At 44.7% G+C, this 20,943-nt stretch overlaps 2 protein-coding genes across 2 annotated transcripts in view; one reads left to right on the top strand and one right to left on the bottom strand.

Moving 5' to 3' along the window:
- The window catches only part of UBTD2 (ubiquitin domain containing 2), a 53,369-nt gene extending 47,686 nt beyond the window's left edge, over window positions 1-5,683 (top strand). Inside the window, exon 3 of the mRNA XM_075715689.1 lies at window positions 5,286-5,683. Coding sequence (XP_075571804.1) covers window positions 5,286-5,683 — 398 coding nt within the window. The remainder of the gene's footprint in view (window positions 1-5,285) is intronic.
- A 9,104-nt stretch (window positions 5,684-14,787) lies between these two features.
- Window positions 14,788-19,667, bottom strand: EFCAB9 (EF-hand calcium binding domain 9). The gene is given in 4 exon segments (XM_075715622.1): window positions 14,788-14,871; window positions 17,085-17,258; window positions 18,187-18,350; window positions 19,532-19,667. Coding segments are annotated over 4 exon segments (558 nt in total).
- Between the last annotated feature and the right edge of the window lie 1,276 nt (window positions 19,668-20,943).

Here is a 20,943-nt window from a genome sequence, read left to right as displayed (position 1 = left end):
ATGTACTGGAAGAGCTGTTTTTCAGTGAATTTGAAATGAGAATTATTAAATGCTTAACACTTATTATCTACAAAACCCATTCTTTAAGGAGCTGGAGTAAGTTCTGTATTATAAAGGGAGGCTGAAGATGAGAGCAAAGCTGTGTTGTGTAAGCAGTTGTGCTGTGGCTTAGGAGACAAAGCTTGTACCTTTATAAAGGCTTTGTACAGTAGCTTTATGGTAGTTTAAATTTGCATAGCCCATGGAAGTTTAGTGTGGAAGAAGCATGGGAGGGGGCTTATATATGTGGTTTGTTATCAAGTGCTTCATCCACACCATTAATGATTATAGCTGGTTTATTGTTCTCCATATGTGGTGCAAGGCACAGGCTTGCACGAGTACTCCCACACATTGCCCTCCAGAAAATGGGAGAGCTACAGTTAACTGCAGCATTAAGCCATTTCAGTCATTATTAACTTATATGGGGTTTAATGTGAGAGAGCTTTTTTTTTCTTTTAACTCCTCGCAGTTTGTGATGGTTGTAGGTGAGCTGGAACAAAGCACTGCATGTTTTCACTTGTTTGTCTCAATCCTGTTCACATACTGAGCAAAGTCACCCTTCACCACTCTCGCATGCTGTTGACGTCAGTGCACATTTTTTTTCTTGTAAGATCCTGTGTTTCCCAGCTGTGACCTGGAATCAGTGACTAATAAAGATGAAGAGATAGTTCAGCTTTTCTGCCTCAGCCATTGCTCTCTAGGAATTGTTGTACTGTAGGACCCAGAAGAAGACCCACTTGTTCTCTGATGCTCATAATGAGTTTCAGGCATTAGTGACCTATATTGGATTCAAACCAATAGTCTACAGGTGAAAGCTCTACTATTGCCAATTTATTCAGCAATCCAGGCTTAGCTTGGGTTTGGAATTGAGCTTTTCAGTAAGAAAAACAAACGAACCAGCTGTTCCTTAGGCAAATGTGTTATACACAGACACTTAAGCTCCTTAAATTAGCTAGTCTCATTGCAATGCTAGATTTTTCTTTTTGTGTCGTCTTAATTTTTCTTCCTGCAGCAAGTCTGTCTGGGGGAAGGGAAGAAGAGATGGAAATCTGCTCAGTTTTTAAGTTCTGGGCGTTTCTGACCGATCCTTCTCAAAACTGCTCACAATCTTAAAGAAATAGAAGGCACATCATGAACAGAAAACAAGAAATTTACTGCTTTTTCTGAAGAGAAGGGTATGCAGCTTTAAAGAAATGCCAAAATGCCATTAAAATGCATTAAAATTTTTTTATGTTTTTGGACGAGTGTGCTCGTATATGCCTGATTTCAATTAACTTCTGCAAAAGTTTACCTTTGTCATTTAGGTCTCTTAAATTGCTAGTGCTTTCATGTGCAGAAGGACAAGTTAAGTCCAAACTCTGAACTGCTTAGGGGTGGAAGCAGTATCTCAACCAGTCCTTTTTTAGTGTTTTCCCTTACCAATCCAGAGAAATAATCTCCATCCTAATAATCTCAGTAAACCGAAGTTTTATCACCTGCAGGGCAATTAATTTCAAAATGTTCCAATTCTGTATGCTTGATGATCACATCTGCTTATTTTTCTGCTCAGAGCTCTCAAGCTGTCTCCTACCTAACAACCAAGAAGAAGCTCTGCTTTGCGGCTCCTTCCAGAATTCCCCAGTCTCTGAGTCGATACTACTTTTGAAATATTAAAATAATCCCATCTGCTGTGGTTCTAGCTTTGTATCTTGTGTTCTGTCTGACTTGAATCAAGCCTATAAAGTTAACTCCATTAACTGTGTTGCAGCATCAATACTGAATGACTCTAGAGCTTGCCTGATGGTGTAAGTCTTTAACTGGAAAATTCTCAGAGTAATGAGTCAGTCAATGAGATCCTCAAAGCACTCCTTAGATCACATGCCATGCACCTTAATTCTGAATGATAGAAAGTTGGAGAAGAATAAGGTTTGGGTGGGCTGGTTGGTTGGTTGGTTTGTTGGTTGTGTCATTGGCTTTTCTCAAAGGCAGTTCTTCATGTTGCTACCAGGATGTTTTGTGTCCGAGTTTATTAAAGTCATGTCAACATCTAGAGGAGTATTTAAATACACAAAGAATACTCAAGCATATGAAGTATTGACGAGCTTAATTTGTCCTATCCTCGATATTGTTGTAAGATCTTTTTGTAACATCTTGATCTTTCATGTCCAGTACAAAATCTTCCACCTAGACCTGCATGCCTGCCACCCATCCTCTCTGCTGCTTTCTTCCTGAAATCTGCCCCTTTTACGTGGTTTCTTTTTATGATCCAGCAGTGAAAATTCGAAGTACTGACTCGCCCTCTAGGCTTTGGCATCTGAACCTGGTCTGGCTGCCTGATGGAGCATCCAGCTGCAGCATCTGGAGGAAGGAAGGGGAAGCAGGGAAGGGGAAACCTGTCAAAGTGGGGCTGCAGCACGGCTGTCCTCGTGCAGCTCCGAGCACCCTGCCCGCTGGTGGAATGTGGCGCTGGCAGGGAAGGACGCAGGGCTGCCTGCCTGAACTGTGAAACCTGTTTGTGTTGCTTTTTTCTTCTCCGGTTTACAGGAGGCTGCATCCTTCCTGTGCCGTAACTGGCTGGTGAGGACCCTTGTTGCCTAGGTAACAGGGAAACCAAAAAAAAAAAAAGATAATTTATTTTTCTTTTTTCTCCGTGTTTTCTCATAAAAGCTTGACATTCTTTTAGTGCCCCTTCCTGCTGAATAACTTTCGTAGTCCAAGCTGATGTATCTTGCAGGATCAGAAACATGGTTTTCAATTACAACAGCAAAATTATGAAGGGTTTTGTAGTTCGGATGTTTAATTTCCTGCGTGCTTTGCACTGTGTAAGGGACGCTGCAGTGAGTGCCTCGGTGAAGAGCTGCCATCTGGCTGGTGAGATAGGCCTTGCTGTGGTGGCTGCGGGTAATTCAACCACTTTCTCTCTTCCCCTCTGATAACTTGCATTTTTCTGCATCGCTTAAAATAGCTCCCAACTTACGTGCCTTTGGTTAATGCATTCAGCCATTGTTTCGCTTTTGAACTCCAGCCAACGTGACACCCTTCACACTCTGCCTTTGAGTTTGTTGCTATTTACGACATCTTGAAGGTTGTAGCAGAGACTGACCCTCTCCAAAGATCACTTAACCGAAAGCCTCGTAAAGCCCAGCGGGAATTAGCTGGCTGAAGAGGACTGGGCTGTGTGTGCAGAGCTCCGTGTCTCTTTGGAGGCGAGGACCAACACCTCCTCATCTCCGCCCTGGAGCTCCTGCTTGGCCTTCAGCAGGAAAGATAAAAGTTTAGCTGCTCTTGCTAAATTTAAAGGCTGTTGAAGTCTGGATTTTTCTTTTTTTTTTAGCAGCAAACTACATTGACTGGTTTCTATGAACTGTGATCCAGAATTTAGTACTGTGACATTTACTAAATAGGTCAGGCATACAGAAGGAGGTGAACACTGTAAAACAAAACTGAAGTATGGGAACTTCAGGCCTTGGTCTGTAAATCACAGACAAAGTACCATGAAAGGTATGGATCCATACAGTTTTGATGAAAGCTGGTTTGCTCTGAGATTCATAAATGATACAAGCCTGTAATGAGTGGTATAACTCTATTTTCTGGATTTCCTTTTTTTTGTTCTGTTTTCTCAATAAATCTCAGGGCAAAGCAGCCTCGGCGCTACCTGTATAAACAGAAAAGCCGCCAAACACAGCTGCACCTGAAACATTGATCTTTTAGCCAAAGATTTCCTCTGTGTGTTTTCATCAACACAGATTATCCTTAAAAAAGAGGGGCTTTGTCTAAAAGAAAGAAGATTGCCAGCACAAGATGTTGCTGTCACAGTGGGCCGAGTGACACAGTACGTCCCCAAGTTAAATTTATATTGCAGTAATTTTGCTGATAAACAGCAAAGTTTAAGACAACTCACTGTCAGCATGAAAAAGCCTCCAACTAAAAAAACACCTTTAGTTTCTAACAAGGAGCAGTCGGGTGTTGTGTGCAGAACTGCCGAGTCAAAGAGTTTTTAAAATATTCTGTAGCTCAAGGACTTGGCTCTTCTTCAAACATTTCCAGCTACAAAAGGATGGGTAAACTTGCAAGTGAATGTGCCCCCTCTAGGGGCAAAAATGTGGAAATTTGTTATAGCAGGTAAATTCAGAACAGGGGAGAAGCATTTGCTTGGAGTGTGAATGTCTGGGGGGTTTTTAACCACAGTGAGAAGGGATTTCTGCTGTGATTTAGGATGCAGCTTGCTCTGCATCTCCGTTTCCCGGCTCGCTGCAAGAGGTGACATGCACTGTATGCAGCAGGGCTCTCCTTTCAGCCTTCTCTTACTTTACTCTTAACACATTATGAAAAATGTGCTGCCGTTTTTCCAGGGTAGTTCTTGAAATATCTTTATAAAGTGTGGCTCATACTGTGAAAAGTCAGCTTGTATTTGTTAGTTCAATGTTGTAATTCTTGAGCTGTTTTGTGCACATGTGCCATTTCGGTAAGAAGGAATACCGTATGCAAGGCAGCGCACCACTGCCCGGTTGTCATTAACACCCCAGGAATCTCTCAGGAGTCTGGGGAAATAAAAATCCCTCCTGAAACTTCAGGGCTTTGCGTATGGGAGTTACAGACGCTGTGCAAATGTAAAGTACGTGCCGGGTGTCATTGCTCTGGCGGTGACACCGCGCTCCATACAGAGCCACAGAGCTGTCTGACTTGGGTGGTCGTGTTTGTTCTGGCAGTGCTCGCTAAAACATGAATCCTATATGAAACCATTTCAGCAATTTTTGAATGTTTGAGAAGTTAGAAAATCTTTCTTTCACAGTGGTCTTTTGCCTTTGGTCTTTGCCATTTTGCCTTTTCAGAGCTCGGGTTCAGAGCAGGGATGAATCGTGTAATTCATCCAAGTAGCATTTTCTGGATGCATGGGTACCCTGAACCTCAGGCTGTGCTGCTGGTGAAATACTCCTTTTTTAAACAACACAGGGGGAGAACATCATCCTCCCTCATCTCTTCCTTCCTGCTGCTTTTGAAGTTTATCCTGGTTTATCTGGAGGGAGGGCTGCATTTGACTTTTAAGGGGTGCTTTTAAGTCAACCCAAAGTTTCCATATGAAAACAAGGTGAACCAATTTTTAATGACAACTCAGATTGTTTTGTATCCATCCTTTAAAGCCTGAATTCAGACCTCATTGTTCAGATGGTTTAACAGTGGGGTCAGCACTTCTGAGCGTGACTCCTTCAATGTTAAATGTGAAATGTATTCATATTCTTTTTTTTTTCCCTTCTTACCTCCTGAAGGTGCTCTTACAGAGTGTTACGATGAACTGGGCAACCGGTACCAGCTTCCCGTCTACTGCCTTGCCCCACCTATCAACATGATAGAGGAGAAGGGCGACCTGGAGACTCTGGATATTCCTGATCCCCCACCCAATTCAGGGCACGAATGCCAGCTTCGTTTGCGCCTGTCCACAGGCAAAGACCTCAAACTCATGGTCCGCAGCATGGACACGGTGTACCACATGAAGAGGCGGCTGCACGCGGTGGAGGGAGTGGAGCCGGGCAGCCAGCGCTGGTTCTTCTCGGGCAGGCCTCTGGCAGACAAAATGAAACTGGAGGAGCTGAAAATCCCAAAGGACTATGTGGTGCAAGTCATCGTGAGCCAGCCCTTAGCAAATCCCACCCCGGTGGAAAACTGATTTCTGCTTGTTTATTGATTCTTCTTTCCTCCGTCTCTGTCATGGGGTTTGTTTCCGCTGCCCTCTCTTCTTTCGGTTTGTCCTGCTAATGGATTGGTTCCAAGAAATGACCAGCAAAAATTCCATCTGTGATGGAGAGCTGCAAAAACAAATGATAAAAATGTAAACTGGCCTTTGGGGTTTGCCTGATCTCACATTTAACACAACAGCAAGCAGCACAGGGCAAGGGCAAGGGAAGGAGCGGGAAGGGGAAGGGAAAAGGGAGGAGGTACAAGGAAGGAGGGAAGAGATTGTAGTTCACTTAAAACAAAAGCTTAATGATTCTTAAAACTGTAGGTGGTGTCATGATCCATGGAGCCAGAGCAACAGAGAGCACTTTTATTTAAAATAAATAATCCGTTTATAAAATTTCATATCAGCACCACATACAGTTTGTGCAAGAATCGCAGCTGCTCTGGGTAGGTCCCGCACTGCGTGTTTGCGGGGATCCTTTCTGGTTTGACCTAACTCACATGCTGCCCAGGCACTGCCGAGGCACAGCTGACCACGCGCAGCAGAGCTGGGCTGGGGACTCGGTCTCCGTCCCGCGCAGGCAGCTCCTGGCAATGCTCCGACCAAGCAATTGTACATTCCAAGATGGCAATGCAGTCCTGTGCCATTGCTGGCTCCCGAGCTGGGAATGCAGCCCGCCGGAGCATTAGGCAATAACTTAGTCAATGTATAGTCTCACATACTGTACTGTAAACTTACTTGCTACAAGAGTGACTTAGCCTGAAGTTTACTGGCTCACCAGCATGTGAGTACGTGCCTGCTGAATTACTGTATATCACTCAGATCATTAAAACAAGTTTTTACCAGGCTAGCTAAGGTGAGTGATGTGCTGGTCGGCGCTTAAGCATTAGGTGCATCACCTTTGTCAAATGGCACCGGTGTTACAGGTCCAGGTTAAACTGCAGTTACACCCAGATGCAATGGATTGCAGCTTCACCTGCTCAATTCCTAGAGGGCACAAAGCATGGAAAATGGTAAGGAGGACACAACAGCACACGGTCTTCAGCTGCTCGTGTGAGTGTCATTTGAAGCAGCAGCCAGTCTTCTAGCTCTGGTGACTGACTCTCCAGCGAGGACAACTGGAGATATCCTCACCAACATGCACCCACAGCCCAGAGCGTGACGGTGGTGTTTCACAGCCAGTGCTTTCCCTTCAGAATGTAAGAGGAGCCCTTTTGGCAAAAGACAAATCCTTTTGTAGCCTCAAAAAGAATCGGAGCATATTTGGGGGGAGGGGAGGATAATCTAATTGCTTGTTCCCTCAGTTAGCGATGCTCTCTGTTCCTTTGGCTGCTCTGCATCCCTGTCTGGTAATGCCTTTGGTTGAGATCAAATGCCCTGCTCCTTTTAAATGTGATTTCTAGTTTGCTTGTTTTTTCAGCCATCATTGAAATGACTCCACTTCTTCCAAAGTTGAATGTGCTATTCAGGTATGAATAGCATATTTTTATTGGTTTCTGTCTTCCCTCTCTGAATCAATGGTCTAAAGCCACAGTTGTCCCAGCTCTTTCTTGTCTGCTAGTGAAACTGGTGGGATACATTGGCAATTTTAAACTTGTTTGCTCCTTCATTAATTCCACAGAACTCAGTTTCTTGGACTCAAAGGGAGTTCTTCCTCCATGAGCATCAGCATAGAGCCAGAACAAGCAGAGGTCACTTATACAACATCATGAGTCTTTCCCAGCAGGTGGAAGCAGGCGCAGAATTTACATTGATAGTTGGAAAACAGATCCACAGCTTATATGCATTTCCCACCCTACCCCAAATAAATACAGCTTTCTTTTTGGTCCTCATGTTGCATTAAGTCTATGGTTTTCTGACAGCTCTGCTAGCCCCGATTTGGTACAGGATGACTGAAGTGCAGTGGCAGAGCTGTGTAAAGGAAAATTAGTTTCCTGTTCTCATAAACACCAAAGTGACTTGGTTTTCTTGTTTCTTTTTTTCTTTTTAAAGATGAAATCAAAGCTGATAACTACTAATCTATAGCAAAAGTTTTCTATTGTGGATTTTTTTTAAGACAAATATGATTTACTATACTGTGTTTTTGCAGCCAGATCTTTTGCATTCCGGAGGGGAAAAAATATTTGATATATAAACAACTAAAAAAATCTCATGGATTTTCACTGGCAAAGGATGGTTTCATGCCAGGAAAACACTACTTGCCTCGTAAGGCATAACTTACATTTCTGTATAAATAGTCTTTACGATGTCATTTCCCTGCAAGTCCTTTCTGGAAGGGGGGAAATCGTGATAGATTAGAGGAACAAACCGGGGTGACAGTTCTGTAACTGTGAACACTAAAGCACTACTTTTTTTTGTAGGCTACATTTTGTTGAATTTTTTTTTCTTCTATTTTCATTCAGGCAGTTGTCACCATGTACTGTTTTTGAGATGACAGCATGTAGGGGGCTGGGAGACCTCCTTCTTCCCCTTTCCAACCTCTTAGTTGGAAAAGGTTCAGTTTTATTATGTCGTAATAGATGTCCATGTTTTATATTAATTGCTTTTATGTTGGGGAGCAAGGTGATGATCTGAAGGCCATGCTGTGAGTGGACTTTGAGTACAACAGAGAACTGGTTCATGAAAATACTCTTTTCTCTAACAGCCTCTCCCCCTCTCCTGTCCCTTAAGTATATACCTAAAACTGAAAAAATTCAATGGTAAAAGGCTTTTTTAGTGAAAGTGAAGACTTTTCAACCTCTTCTGTATAAAATGACAGATGTGCTAAGCACATACCCTGCTGGAAACGAATTTTACAAGATTTGTATTAGGAAAGAATTCCAAGTTTCAAAATATATATATTGAAAAATACCAGTAATGAAGGCATGCAGGCATACAGCATGTTGACTACCATATCCCATGTATATAACTGGAGGTTGCAATATACATTGAGAGAACAGTCGTTTCTGTCTCTGAAATGCCTTGGTTTTGTCCTACGTGATGGTCTTTGGTGCAAATACTAGTGCAGGAAGCCAGGCTGGGGCTCCCATGGGACTCATGGGGGTTCCCGGGGCAGAGCAGGGCTCTGCGTGTGCCTGGACGAGGGAGAGAGGGAGGGAAGGCTGGCTTCACTGCAGAGCAGAGTAGGCATGGCTGAAGTGAGAATAATAAAGTGCTAAACAGCTGCGTAGCTGGCAGCCCCGGTGGGAAGACAGGACCGGTGCAGGTCTGCGTGGCCAACACCAGTGGCTGCTCACGGGGAAGATGGATAGAAGGAGCACGCTGGTGCTCTTCATTTTGCAGCGTGGATGTACGTTGAGCTGCACACCACCGGCAACACGGCCTGGGCTGGGTTTTGGCATGCTGGTTGGTGTGCTGCCCAGCGCTGTGCAGTGTCTTCGTTAGAATCAAAGTAGTGCAGTCGGTTTTGTAATGCATGCAGCCGTGAACTGCAATGCCAAGTGCAGACGAGTGGGGAGTAATAGGATATTTTTTATTTGTTAGACCCATCAGCCCTTTGTGTCGTTTCTCATTAGCTCTGGCTATGAACTGATGCCAGTAGATGACATTTTTTACCATGTTAGTGACAGATCTGTTTGACGTTCAAATTTTTATACTCTTTATTGTTGCTTCTGCCTGACCCAGAAGTAATAACCTAGTGAAAGTCCACACTCCTGAACAGCTTGAAAGGCAGAGAGGCATGAACACACGTGGTCTGCTGGGGCGAGGGACCTCCAGAAAAGCTGTGGGTGCTGTAGGTATGTTGCTCGGTGCGCTACAGAAGGATGCTCAGGGTCATCTTCCACAACCAAGTGACAGCTGCTCCATGTGAGCACCCAGCTCCCAAAAGTTTCATTGACTACCTTGGCTCTTTGTGCATCGCAGTTTATTGGTGTTCTCCGCAGAAAACACAGCGTGGAATAGCTGCACTGCAAGAACTTTTTTTAGTTTTCTGAAAGCCTTTACTTCTCTGAATCTGGGAAATATTTTGGAAAACTAGATGATGCGAGTCAGCAGCGTAATAAGCTGGTTTTTTTAATAGACCCCCCCAACACTAAAAACGGGAGTAGCAACAACAAAACAAACCTCACCCCAGGAGCAACCAGACAAAACCCCAGCTCCTCTTTGCCTTTCACAGAAAGTTCCTAAGTTGCTTTGGGGAAGAGAGGAAGGAGGGGTTCATTGAAGCAACAAGGCAACACATGGCAATGTGCATAACCTTTGGTAAAGCAGATGGCTGATTGATAAAATATTGCTGTAGTATGACATGCTTCTGCATATATATCCATTGTTAGTAAATAATGTAAAAACTTTTGAAAAACTATTAAAAAAACCCTTAGTTTGTTACAATGGTGGGATGCTTTTAGCCATGGAGTTTTGAAAGCATTTTAGCCGTGTAAGCGTTGACGAATTGAGTGCTGTACGTTTCTCCATTTCTGTCTTCTTCAGAAGCGTAAGTGGTAGCTACATTTCTGACTCTTGATCTGTATTTTACAAACTCTTTTCTATGTCACTGTAAATACATCCAAGACCCTGCACCTTATGCAGAGAATGTTTACATTTTTAAAGGAAAAAAAAAAGATTTTTGTTGGCTTTTTCACTGCGCTGCTCAGATCCTGTTATGTTGAAATGAAAGTAGTCTCTGTTAGAAAAAGGGGCTTTTTTTTTTTCCTTTGCCCTTCACCACTTCCCCTGTAATTCTGACTCCCTCCTGGGTGATGGCTGGCAGCTCTTGGACAGCTTGCGCTCTCCTGGAGTAGGATGTAGAGGTATTTGAGAAAGGCGTTTTCCAAAACTTGCTTTGGGTGGGGGGGATGAGCTTCATATGTTCTGCAACATTCTTGGAAAAAGGAAAAAAATCTGCTTCGATCCCACTAGATGTTGGTGGTCTGCCTTGCAAGTTAACTGATCTAGGAAACCTTTGAGTTAAACTTTCCAGCAACTGTGCTTCTGTCTTCTCCCAAAGAAGATGAATGTCCTGCTATTATATCTGCAACTACAAACACTTCTGTTGGTTAATGACTGTATATACAAGTCTGCCTGCTTTAAGACTTTTCCCTTTCATAAAGTGTTTTTGATTGCTCTGTTCTGCAAATGGCTCTCCTCTTCCATATTTCATCCGCTTAGATACTCCGTAGCCGCATGTGTGTTGCTCTTGTTCATAGGAGATGGAGCTATAACTCTCCTTCCAAGGGAGATACATGTCACTGAGCCTACAAAAGTCAAATAGTTGGAAGATGAGATGTTCTAACGAGTGGGCATCTTACCGTGGACTTTAAGACTTTTAATAAATGTGTCCACTGGACTCTCCGTGAAGAATTATGTTCCTGCCCTCCAAGCAGGACCACTTGGGTATTTATCCAGTAGAATGCTGTATTTGTGTATCTTACAGATGAAGACCATTTGATCAGAGCCATGGGGCAAATAGAGAACTTAAAATCCTGACTCCTGCCTTAAAACTTTCAGTTCATCTTGAGCTCCAAAAATTCTGCACCTGCCCATTCCCAAGTCCCTTTTTCCTTTAGGAAATTTGAATCCAGTCAAAGGCTGGAGACAATTTAAGGAAATTTAAAATAAAATAAATTTTAGCTGATGGCTTTATTAAAATAACTAACTGGTCTTGTATTAAAAACCCTATTTGTGCCTCTCTTAAGTCCAGGGAATGTTTAAAAAGTGGAGGTGGCTTTTGAGCAATGATTGAAATGACTGCATTAGCTGGCAATTTGTAAGACACTTGCTTTCATATGCTCTGAGCAAGAGACTTCGGTTTGTGTCCTCTCTGCCTCATGGTAATGGCTTTCAAAGATGGCTGGTACCATCAAATTTGTACTTCTTGAATAAATATCTTCATTTTTATGGTAAAACTTTTTGTATGCGGTTTGTTTGCGCGTGCCATGTAACAAACATTCGTATTACACAGGATATGGTGCTAGATTTGGTACTGACACAGAAAATACACAGCTCCAACATGCAGTGAAACAAGGACAAAGGGATTCCAGTGACATGATCTTTTTTCCCCCTGTAACTTTTTAGAAAGTAACTTTTAGAATCAAATATGCCAGTTGTGTAAAACATGCTTTTAAACTTTTTTCCCATCCCTGGCTCCTTCAGTCAATGAAGAATTCTAAGCCAATATAAAGATGCTGTGAACACCAGGTAACTTTTAAAATGCATTATGTATTTTTATGTTGTACCTCTGTTTCTTGGTTAACATATCGCAGTAGTGTGTGCACATATTTTTAATCAACTGCAAAGCACAAGCAGGTTGTCTTTAGACTGTTAAATTATGTGGGGGTTTTTTTTGTTTTTTTTTTTTTTTTAAACCTAGGGAAGATCTTTTACCATGGAGAGCAAACCATCATGAACTTCTATCGGAAATGCTGTACAAAGAAACTTTTCCCCCCCCTGCATTTAAAAAATAAAAGTAATCCTGGAAATGCCATGCCTCAAGAAATAAATTCAGTGTGGTTTTTCTTTTTAAATTTCTTCAGTAGGGCTTTTAATTCTGAGCTGGAGCAATACAACTTTTTCATTATTTGTCTGACACCCTAGAGACACGTTTTGGTAATAATTTTGGTGTGTGACGATGCGTTATCTCGCAAATAAGGTGTGCAGTCCGTGGCGAATGCAGGGCCTGAAGATGCGCTCAGACATGCGGCGTGAACCTCCTCTGTTCCCAGCTCCCGCTGTCTGCAGATGTGCTTCTGGCTCCTTGGTGAACAGCGCAAAATAATGGGTCTGTGTAATTGTCCTATAATTACATTAACTGACATGTTGTCTTAATTCAGGTCACCACTTTTATAGTCTTGATTAACTACCTAATGTATCAGAGGAGTAGGAGTAATTTTTTTGTAGGCCACTTTAGCTGTGATAACATTAGACCAAACAGTTCAATTATTTTTTTTAATCTTACGATAATTTCATAGTAGAATTTATGATGTGAGTTATAAACAAGTGTGATTTTCCTGGACCTTTTAAACTTTTTCCTATATATATTTTTTTTTTTCCTTTTATATGTGTGAGTATATATAATCTCTTTTATATATACATATTCCCTTTTGTGTGTGCGTGTGTGTGTGTATATATATGTAAAATAACAGGTGCAAAGCCTTGTTTGTAGCCATTTGTTCTGACCCCTGAGACAACCCTGCTTCCACCTCCCCCAGCACAGACAGAGAAGTTCTCAGAGCTGATGTCCTCAAACACCGGGATTATAAAACCGTGTGATCTTTCTTTACCCATCTTCTAGGTCGTTTGTCAGATAGTCAGAGGGATGTCCGCCTCGTGGTGTTCCATGTGTGCATACCCACGCCACGCCGAGCTGTCCTTAGCGCGCAGCTGTAGCACATTTTGGTGTATGAAATGGGCTGGGGAACTCCGGGCTGACTGTTGACCTAAGTAAAACCCCAAGTGGATGTAGATTCTGTGTTAAAAGTGCACAAGAGCTGAAATTTTCTCAATCACTCCTGCAAGCAGGGAGATCAGGTGCTGCTTCACACCCCACAACATACAAGGTTAGGGGAGAATATGTATGGCTTATAGCGCTATGCTATATAGACTGCCTTGTTTCCATTCCTAATTAACATAGAACATAATTAATGTTTGTACTGTGCCTATATTCATATTTCATTGAGCTGTATCTCACTATATGAACTTGCATAATGTGCTACCGCTAGCGTGGGGTTTCTGCCCTATAGTGGATATTGCTCCCTTGCTCCTGGCCACGTAACAAACGCTACTTGCTTTCTGCTGGCTAAAGCTGCATCCCAGTTTGGCTGATGTGCCCCTCCTGCTCAGTCTGTGCTCCTGCGGACCAGTGCTGTGTTAATACCTGGTGCTCGGCTCCGAAGGCAGCACTAAGGGAAATGATCTTCAACTGCGTGCCCAATTTTGCTGCCTCTTACGCTGGGATAACAGCCCTGGCCAGTGCAGAAACTCCAGAGTGACTCTGGACATTGTTGGAAGCATCTGGCTGAAAGCTGGGAGTGGCCGATCTCTCCGAATCTGGGCTAAAAATATCAAGGTAACTTACGGAAAAGGCGCTGAGCTCTGCAAAGAGTGGTTCGTTGTGTTCTCTCCTTCTCCGAATAATACCAGAAAGTTGGGATTTCAGCTGCGTAGTTTATTTTCTCTGGACTCAGAGCAGTTGCAGAGGTCTGAGAGGTGGGATGCTGCCTTACAGGCGTGCCGAAACCTCACTTCATGGGAGGTCAGTGGCGGCGCTTGGAGACTGGAATTTTCTATTCTAATTAGTCCCTTATGCTGTAGCCATGCTGCTTTGTTAGGGACGCTCTCTAACGGCAGTAAGTTTGGAGGAGGCTCAATGGTCTGATGCCCTGTGTGTAAGGTGAGAGGGGGAAAATAAAGTCACCGGATTGCTGTGCCCAAGGGGTAAACAGTCAATATTTAGCAAGAGAAACTAAACTGCCTCTCTTGCTTTCTCGCCACATGGACTTAATTAGGTGGTTTCGTTAACAAAGCAAACAGCGTTTCCTGTTGGTGGGCTGTTCCTCACAAGCGCAGCAGCATGGATGTGGGGAGCTGCTCGAGCCTGGAGCACGCAGGCAGGGATGCAGAGCAGAAGGCGCGGGAGCGGGAAGCTGCCAGCGTGAGTGGCTCCGTGTTGAGAGACCTGTCTGCCCCATTTCAAACCAGCCTTGCCTCGAGTGCATCTGAACGTGGCAAAATGGCAGCGCTGGGGAGGAGGGCGCTTGCTAAACCAGCGACTAACGTAGGGGACAGGAAGACGTTGTCTCTAAAATCCCAAAACGCACCTATTGCAGTACATGGGGGAACATAACGCTAAAGCTTAGTCCTGGGGAGAGTTGGGAGGCACAAGGCTGAAGTCCAAACTGCATCAGTCCTTCCTGCTCCTCGGATACCAGTCTCTGGTGCTCACCTTGGCAGAGCAGTGGTGATGTGCAACGGAGAAAATAGAACAGGCAATTGCTTTACTGCAGCACTTTGATTTATTCACTTTCTACAAGTTTGGTACGTCTATCTGGCGGTTGTAAGCTGAGCCCAGGGCGATGGAGAAGTGAGGCTGCGTTATTCCCAGCTGGGTAAAGCGTTCTTGTTCAGGCTGTTAGGAGCTCACTGATCTAGCTGGGAGGCTATTCATGATCCCCTTTCTCTTTTTGTTGTTGTTTGTCAATACAGAAGACTGCACATATCTTGAATTCCCTGTAGTTCAGTTGCTAGTTTTGGAGAGGAGATAGATCCCTAGCTTAGCAAGGCAGCCTTGCCCAATGTAAAGAGTTATTTCAGGGGAACACCCCAAGTCCAGGCTCTCATCCCCTTCTCCAACTTGCTCTAGTTTTCTGACTGACTCAGGAGAAATTGGTTTCAACTGATTGCCTCCAGCTCATCCCAAACATGTTACAGGCTAATAGGGCACCTCCCTGGCACATGGCTGTTTCCCTACCATTTGTAATGACTTGCAGATGTTGGAATGATTCATAACAGCTGGGGTTACAGTGTGGCTGGGTGGAAGTGGGGAGCCTTCATGGCTGTATCACAGCCATGCTGCTCCTGCTTAAAGTGGCCTCTTCATCAGGCAGCCTCAGGATGAAAGGACAGGATCGATGCAACTTGGGGCTGAAACAGCTTTTTCTGGGAGACAAGTCCGAGGTCATTAGAGAAGTATCCACAGGCCCCAAGCAGGACTGAGGCTTTGATACCTTGCTGCGCTGCTAAACCACACAGGAAACAGGCTGCAAGCCCTGCAGGGCTTGCAGGAGAGATGCAACAACTGCCTGTAACAAATAATTGAAGAGGATACTGGTGGTGGAACATAGAGGAGGAGAATTATCAATAAAAACAATAAGCCAGGAACCTAGCAGCAGAAAGGAGGAGAAAGAGAAGGGATCTCCCTCAGTCACTAATGGCTGTCTTACTAAACGTGCTCCTGGTGCATGCTGAAGTCAGGAGGATGGTGTGCAGCTGTGACAGAGATAAGAGATGTCTACAGTCTATTAATGACCAATTCCCTACCAGTGTAGCTGCAGGTGGTCATTAATCAGAGAGTACTTCAGAGCAGGGAGGGATTTGAAAGAGGTCCGGTGACCAGACAGAGACAAAGGTGAGCTGGTGGCAAAAGCAAACCGGGAAGGGATGTGTGCATGCACCTCCGTAAGGAGGCCTGTGTAAATGCAGAGCTGGAGGGGAGGTGCTGTTGCCAGCTGTCCTGGTTTCGGCTGGGATAGAGTTAATTTTCTTCCTAGTAGCTGGCATAGTGCTGTGTTTTGGATTTAGCATGAGAATAATGCTGATAACACACTGATGTTTTAGTTGTTGCTAAGTAGTACTGACACTGGTCAAGGACTTTTTCAGCTTCCCATGCTCTGCCAGGTGCACAAGAAGCTGGGAGGGGGCACAGCCAAGACAGTTGATCCAAACTGGCCCAAGGGCTATTCCATACCATATGACATCATGCTCCATATATAAACTGGGGGGGGAGTTGGCTGGGGGGCAGCAATCGCTGCTCAGGGACTGGCTGGGCATCGTTTGGCAGGTGGTGAGTGGCTGCATCACTTGGTTGTTCCCCCCGCCCTGGGTTTTGTTTCTGTCTCCCGTTGTTCTCCTTCTCATTACAATTTTATATATATATATGTATTATTTTTATTTTATTACAATTATTAAACTGTTCTTATGTGAACCCACAAGTTTTCTTAATTTTGCCTTTCCGATTCTCTCCCCCACCCCACCGGGGGGAGGCTGAGTGAGCGGCTGTGTGGTGCTTGGTTGCCAACAGGCGCTAAGCCATGACAGCATCTTTGCTCCCTTTCTGGTTGCAGGGAGCTGCTCCCTGCCATGGGGCAGGCATGGGTGAGATCCCTACAGCCTCTCCTTGGAACCTGGAGCTGGTTTAAGGTCAAAAAGAGGGATCCATTGGAGAAAAGAGGTTCCCCTGTGGCTCTTATCTGGCATTGGCATCTCTGTGGCACGGGCAGAAGTCAAGGTACGGCACTCGTAATGTTTCTAGGAGTTTCAAGTCCCAGTGTACCCCACCAAGGTACCCCCCTGGCCAGCAGCTCTGCGAATGGACTGCAGAGATCTTGGAAAATTATGAGAAGCCACAAGTGAACTCAGAACAAAATGGCTTAAATAAAGGCACTTCTGCCAGTCCTGCACACCTCATCCCATTAGAGTCTTCTCAGACAGAGGAATATGCCTGGTTTACCCACCCCCCAAACTATTTCTTCCTGTTGCTATCTTACTGTTAAAACATTTTCAGTTCAGACTGTGTGGTAACTCACCAAAGACCTGCTCCTGAAGTCAACAGGAAGAAAATTCAGGCTTGAGTAAGAAGCAGCTGTGGCCTGCAGTGCAAAAATAATCCCAAGGATTAATTTTGAATTTAGGGGCATTTTCATGGCCTATCTTTTGACTGTAATTTCTCTAATTTTACTTCCTCTCCAGAAATATCAAAGTCCTTGAATATCTTAAGTTCTTCTTTCTGGATGTCGAAGAGAAACCCTGTGGCTTCAAAATCATTAAAATCAATCATATTATCCCCACCTACATCCAGCACTTAAAAGGCAGGTCCTGCGTGCTGGTGGACGAACTGCTTTTCAAGATGGTTCTGTTTTGGGGCAGAAAAGTCTAGAGACAGATGATAAGCACCGATTTCCTGCTTGGAAAGAATACGTGGAATACCAACCAGTGCTTGCGTCCAGAGAATAAAGGTGACCTCCCGCTAGTTGCACCCGCAGGAAATACCAAAATCCTGGTGCTTCCTGCTGCGGAGCCATGTGGGAGCACACAGCTGCTGCCGGCTGGGTTCGGGCTGTGGGCTGTGCCGGGGAGAGCTACCAACAGCCAGCCAAGCTCCAAGGCTGCTTTGCGAGGTCCTTTCCCATCCCTCCCATGTGCTGAATGACTTGCAGGGCTACGTCCCGCGGTTGGCTCCTCTCCTTCCTCCCCGAGTCCTGCAGGCAGCAGCCCCGAGTGCTGGCCCCCAGCCGAGCGTCTGGCCCAGAGCGAAGCTGCAGGACGTGTCCAGCAGCAAGGCTGAGCTCTGGGGGTAACCCTGGCTTTACCACCCCTCTCCCTCACCGCAGCCTGCTGTCCTCGCGGCTTTTCCCGGAAAAGGCACCGGTCTCTCCCCAGCCTGGGCTGTAGGTGATGCCACCGAAGAAAGGTGTCAGCACATGCTGCACCTACAAGCTGGCAAGAACCGATGGGTGAAAACAGATGCTCTGCTCTCTTCCCCACACGTAGACGCAGCTGAGGGCTTGTTTTTTGAGGACTAAGATGGACAGCCTGAGCTGGGTGGAGCGTTTAGATGGTTCCTATCTCACAGAAGGTTCAGGGATGGATTTATCCCAGAGGAGCAAGGTTGATATTAACAGGGGGACCGCTCATTTCCCTGCTTTCCTTTTCTATGCAGCAGCATAGATGCAGGGACCATCTCCATTCCTTGTATGCCATGAGTAAAGATCAGCTCTAGTGAGCCGATTCCCTTTACGGGGGTGTTGGATGGTGCAGATGTCCCATACCGACTCCAGGACCTGCAGGGTACGCCCCTCATGGGACAGGAGGATGTATGCCACCATGTAGAACTCATTAAAGCAAATCCTCCCCCTCGCGTTTTGGTCCAGCAAGTTGAACAGCAGCGTGAGCTGGTCCTTATTCAGGTTGGTCACATAATGGAGAAAGCAATAAAACTGCAGATCTGGAAAACAGGGAGCTCTCAGCATTGTCTGCACAAAGCCGAGAGCAATAATTAGGAGGATTTATTTTGTTTTAAATGCCCACTGCCCCCAGACAGGTTGCACAGGCAATTAAAACACAGGGGCAGACAAGAGATACCGTTCAGAATTAATAGAACAGTATTAATAAGATGGCCTGATTTATGAAAGGGGCATATGTGATTTCTGCACAGAAGGCAATGTTAAAGTACTCATAATTTTCTGTCTGTCTTCTCTTCTACCCGCTCTCCCCCCTGCCCCGCCCCCAAGGAAAAAAGGACATTCCAACAAACCAGAAACACGGGAATAGGCCAAAGAACTGCAAGTGAGAGGTGGGGAAGCTGTGAACCAGTAGACAGGGGGTTGACAAACAGCCTCATGTGGAGGACACTATTGGCAAGAAACCCACCTGCTTCCTAACCTGGAGCACGATCAGTTTATGGAAAGGATTACATGATGAGGTTGCTGCAGTACTAAGGAATTAGCTTCAGTGAGCCAGAAATCCCCTCTTGCCCGTGTTCCTGGCATCTCGCTTGCAGAGCTGTAGAGATCTCCTTTATGGCTGGCCTGGGTTTTTCCTATGTGAATTATCTGCTTGTTGGGCCAGGACCTGGTTATCATGTTTGTACAGTACTAGCAAGCCTGTGGCTTTGCGTGCTGCTGGGATGCAGAGGATGATAATACCATAAAATCAAACAGGTTTCGTAGGCTCTTGGACATTTTTCTGTCTCACAAACAGGGAAGGAGGCAATGGAAGGGAGAAGGAGAAAGGAATACCTTCGATGCATACGTGAAAATGCGTCTCAGTGGCTCTGCACAGTCCCCTGAGCTGTACATATTTCACAAGCTGATGCAGGAGTAGCCAGGCCATGTAACCTCCCAGAACAGCCAGGGCATGACAGAGCAGGGAGAACATGGTGATATATGCTGTATCTGAAAGCTTTTTGGGGTATTGCCAAGCACTTGTATTAACCAAGCTGCTAGTTAATTAGTATTACAGAGTGCCGCATTTGTTGTAACATCTGAAGTGCAATATTTGTAATGTCTGTGATCTGTGATTTTAAATCCTAAGCGATGTAGCATTCCGTGTATCTCTTTTCCAAACATTACACAGGGCCTGTAATTTTAGAGTATTAATGCCAATCTCATTTTTATAAGTACTTACTGCTCAGGTAATTCTTTCGATGAACATTCAGGAGCTGGAAATACTCTGCCGGTGCTGCAGTACTTCTCACTGACAACAAGCAGTATACTTCATCCAAACACAGATGCTGCAGAAAACACCCAGATTTCAGCTTCATCTCAGTTGGCCGTGGAAGCTCAATGAAACAGAATTAGCGCCATCACAATGACACCTCACAGAAGGAAAATTCTGCCCTAGAACCAGATGCAACCTTCATCCCACGACTTCAATGCTTTTCCCACATTTTCAAGAATTCCCCTCTGATGTGGAGGCAAAGGCTCCCCTCCCATTCAGCATTAAGGGATAATACGTACTAAAATCAAGTAACAGAAATTATCCTTACAATGCTCAAGAGCATTAAATCTGATTAAAATGTGCAAGATAGCACAGACTTCAAGATTTATTTTAGACTGTAATGCAAATCTCAACCTCAGACGAGTGGTACCCCAAAATCTGTTGGTCCATGCTGAGGAGGTCCTGTGTAGCTGCCACTGCAGGGCTTTGCTTTTCCTCTTAGCCAGGGCTTTGATGTTTCTAGTTTCCAGTACCTGACGGTGTCCTGTGCAAAGTGTCTGGGAGCTATAGCTCAGAGATGGTTGCTTTTGAATGCCCAATTTCTTGTTCAAGTTAGCTCTTAGAAAGCTGAACCGCTCTTATATTTACATAAAGTGTTTATCACTCACTCCTCTTCCAACCCAGCACAAGTCCAATCCAGCACAGCAATAATCATTGAAAGTGCTCTTTATTCCTTACCCCTAATGTATACCAGGAATAATACTAATAAAATCAAACTCCACTGGCTTACTTTGGTTGAGAGACCCTCTGTAACCCAACACTTCAAATGCAGAGCTATATGTAGTCTTGCAGTCAGGTCAGCAGTTTCTCCTCCTTGGGTCGTAATGCTAAGCAAGAGCTCAGCTCTGCTATCGCATGCTGCTGAGGTCTGTGCTGACTCTGAGCGGTTGTAGTTAACGCAATGCTGATGCTCGTGACCGTCTGCCCATAGGATCGGGGTGCTCCCAGTAGCTTGGGGTGGATTTGCAAAGTTTTTTTGCATTTGTGGAGTTTATATTCTCTTTCTCTTATTTATCACTTGAGAAATAGTAAGAAGTAATTAATCAATAATTAACCTGCTTGCTGGCTTGGTTTGACACCAGTGAGCTTTCTGCAAGAAATGGGCAGAAAGAATTTAAATGGCTGATTCCCTATGGGGCCAAGAGATAGCAAATCTGCTTATAAGGTATCAAGTGCTGGATAAAAAATGCCACAGCCCTCAAAATGCTGTGCTGAATCAGTTGCTCAGAAACTTTCGAGGGGGTAACTTGAATTTGCAAAATATATGCCAGCAGAGAAATCACCTCTCTGAGCCCTGATCTGATCAGCCTACCCTCAGT

The sequence above is a fragment of the Pelecanus crispus genome, chromosome 8 (genome assembly GCF_030463565.1).
Source record: "Pelecanus crispus isolate bPelCri1 chromosome 8, bPelCri1.pri, whole genome shotgun sequence".
Taxonomy (NCBI): Eukaryota; Metazoa; Chordata; class Aves; order Pelecaniformes; family Pelecanidae; genus Pelecanus; species Pelecanus crispus.
The sequence above is the reverse complement of the archived record's forward strand: the minus strand, read 5'-3'. Positions and strand labels throughout refer to the sequence as shown.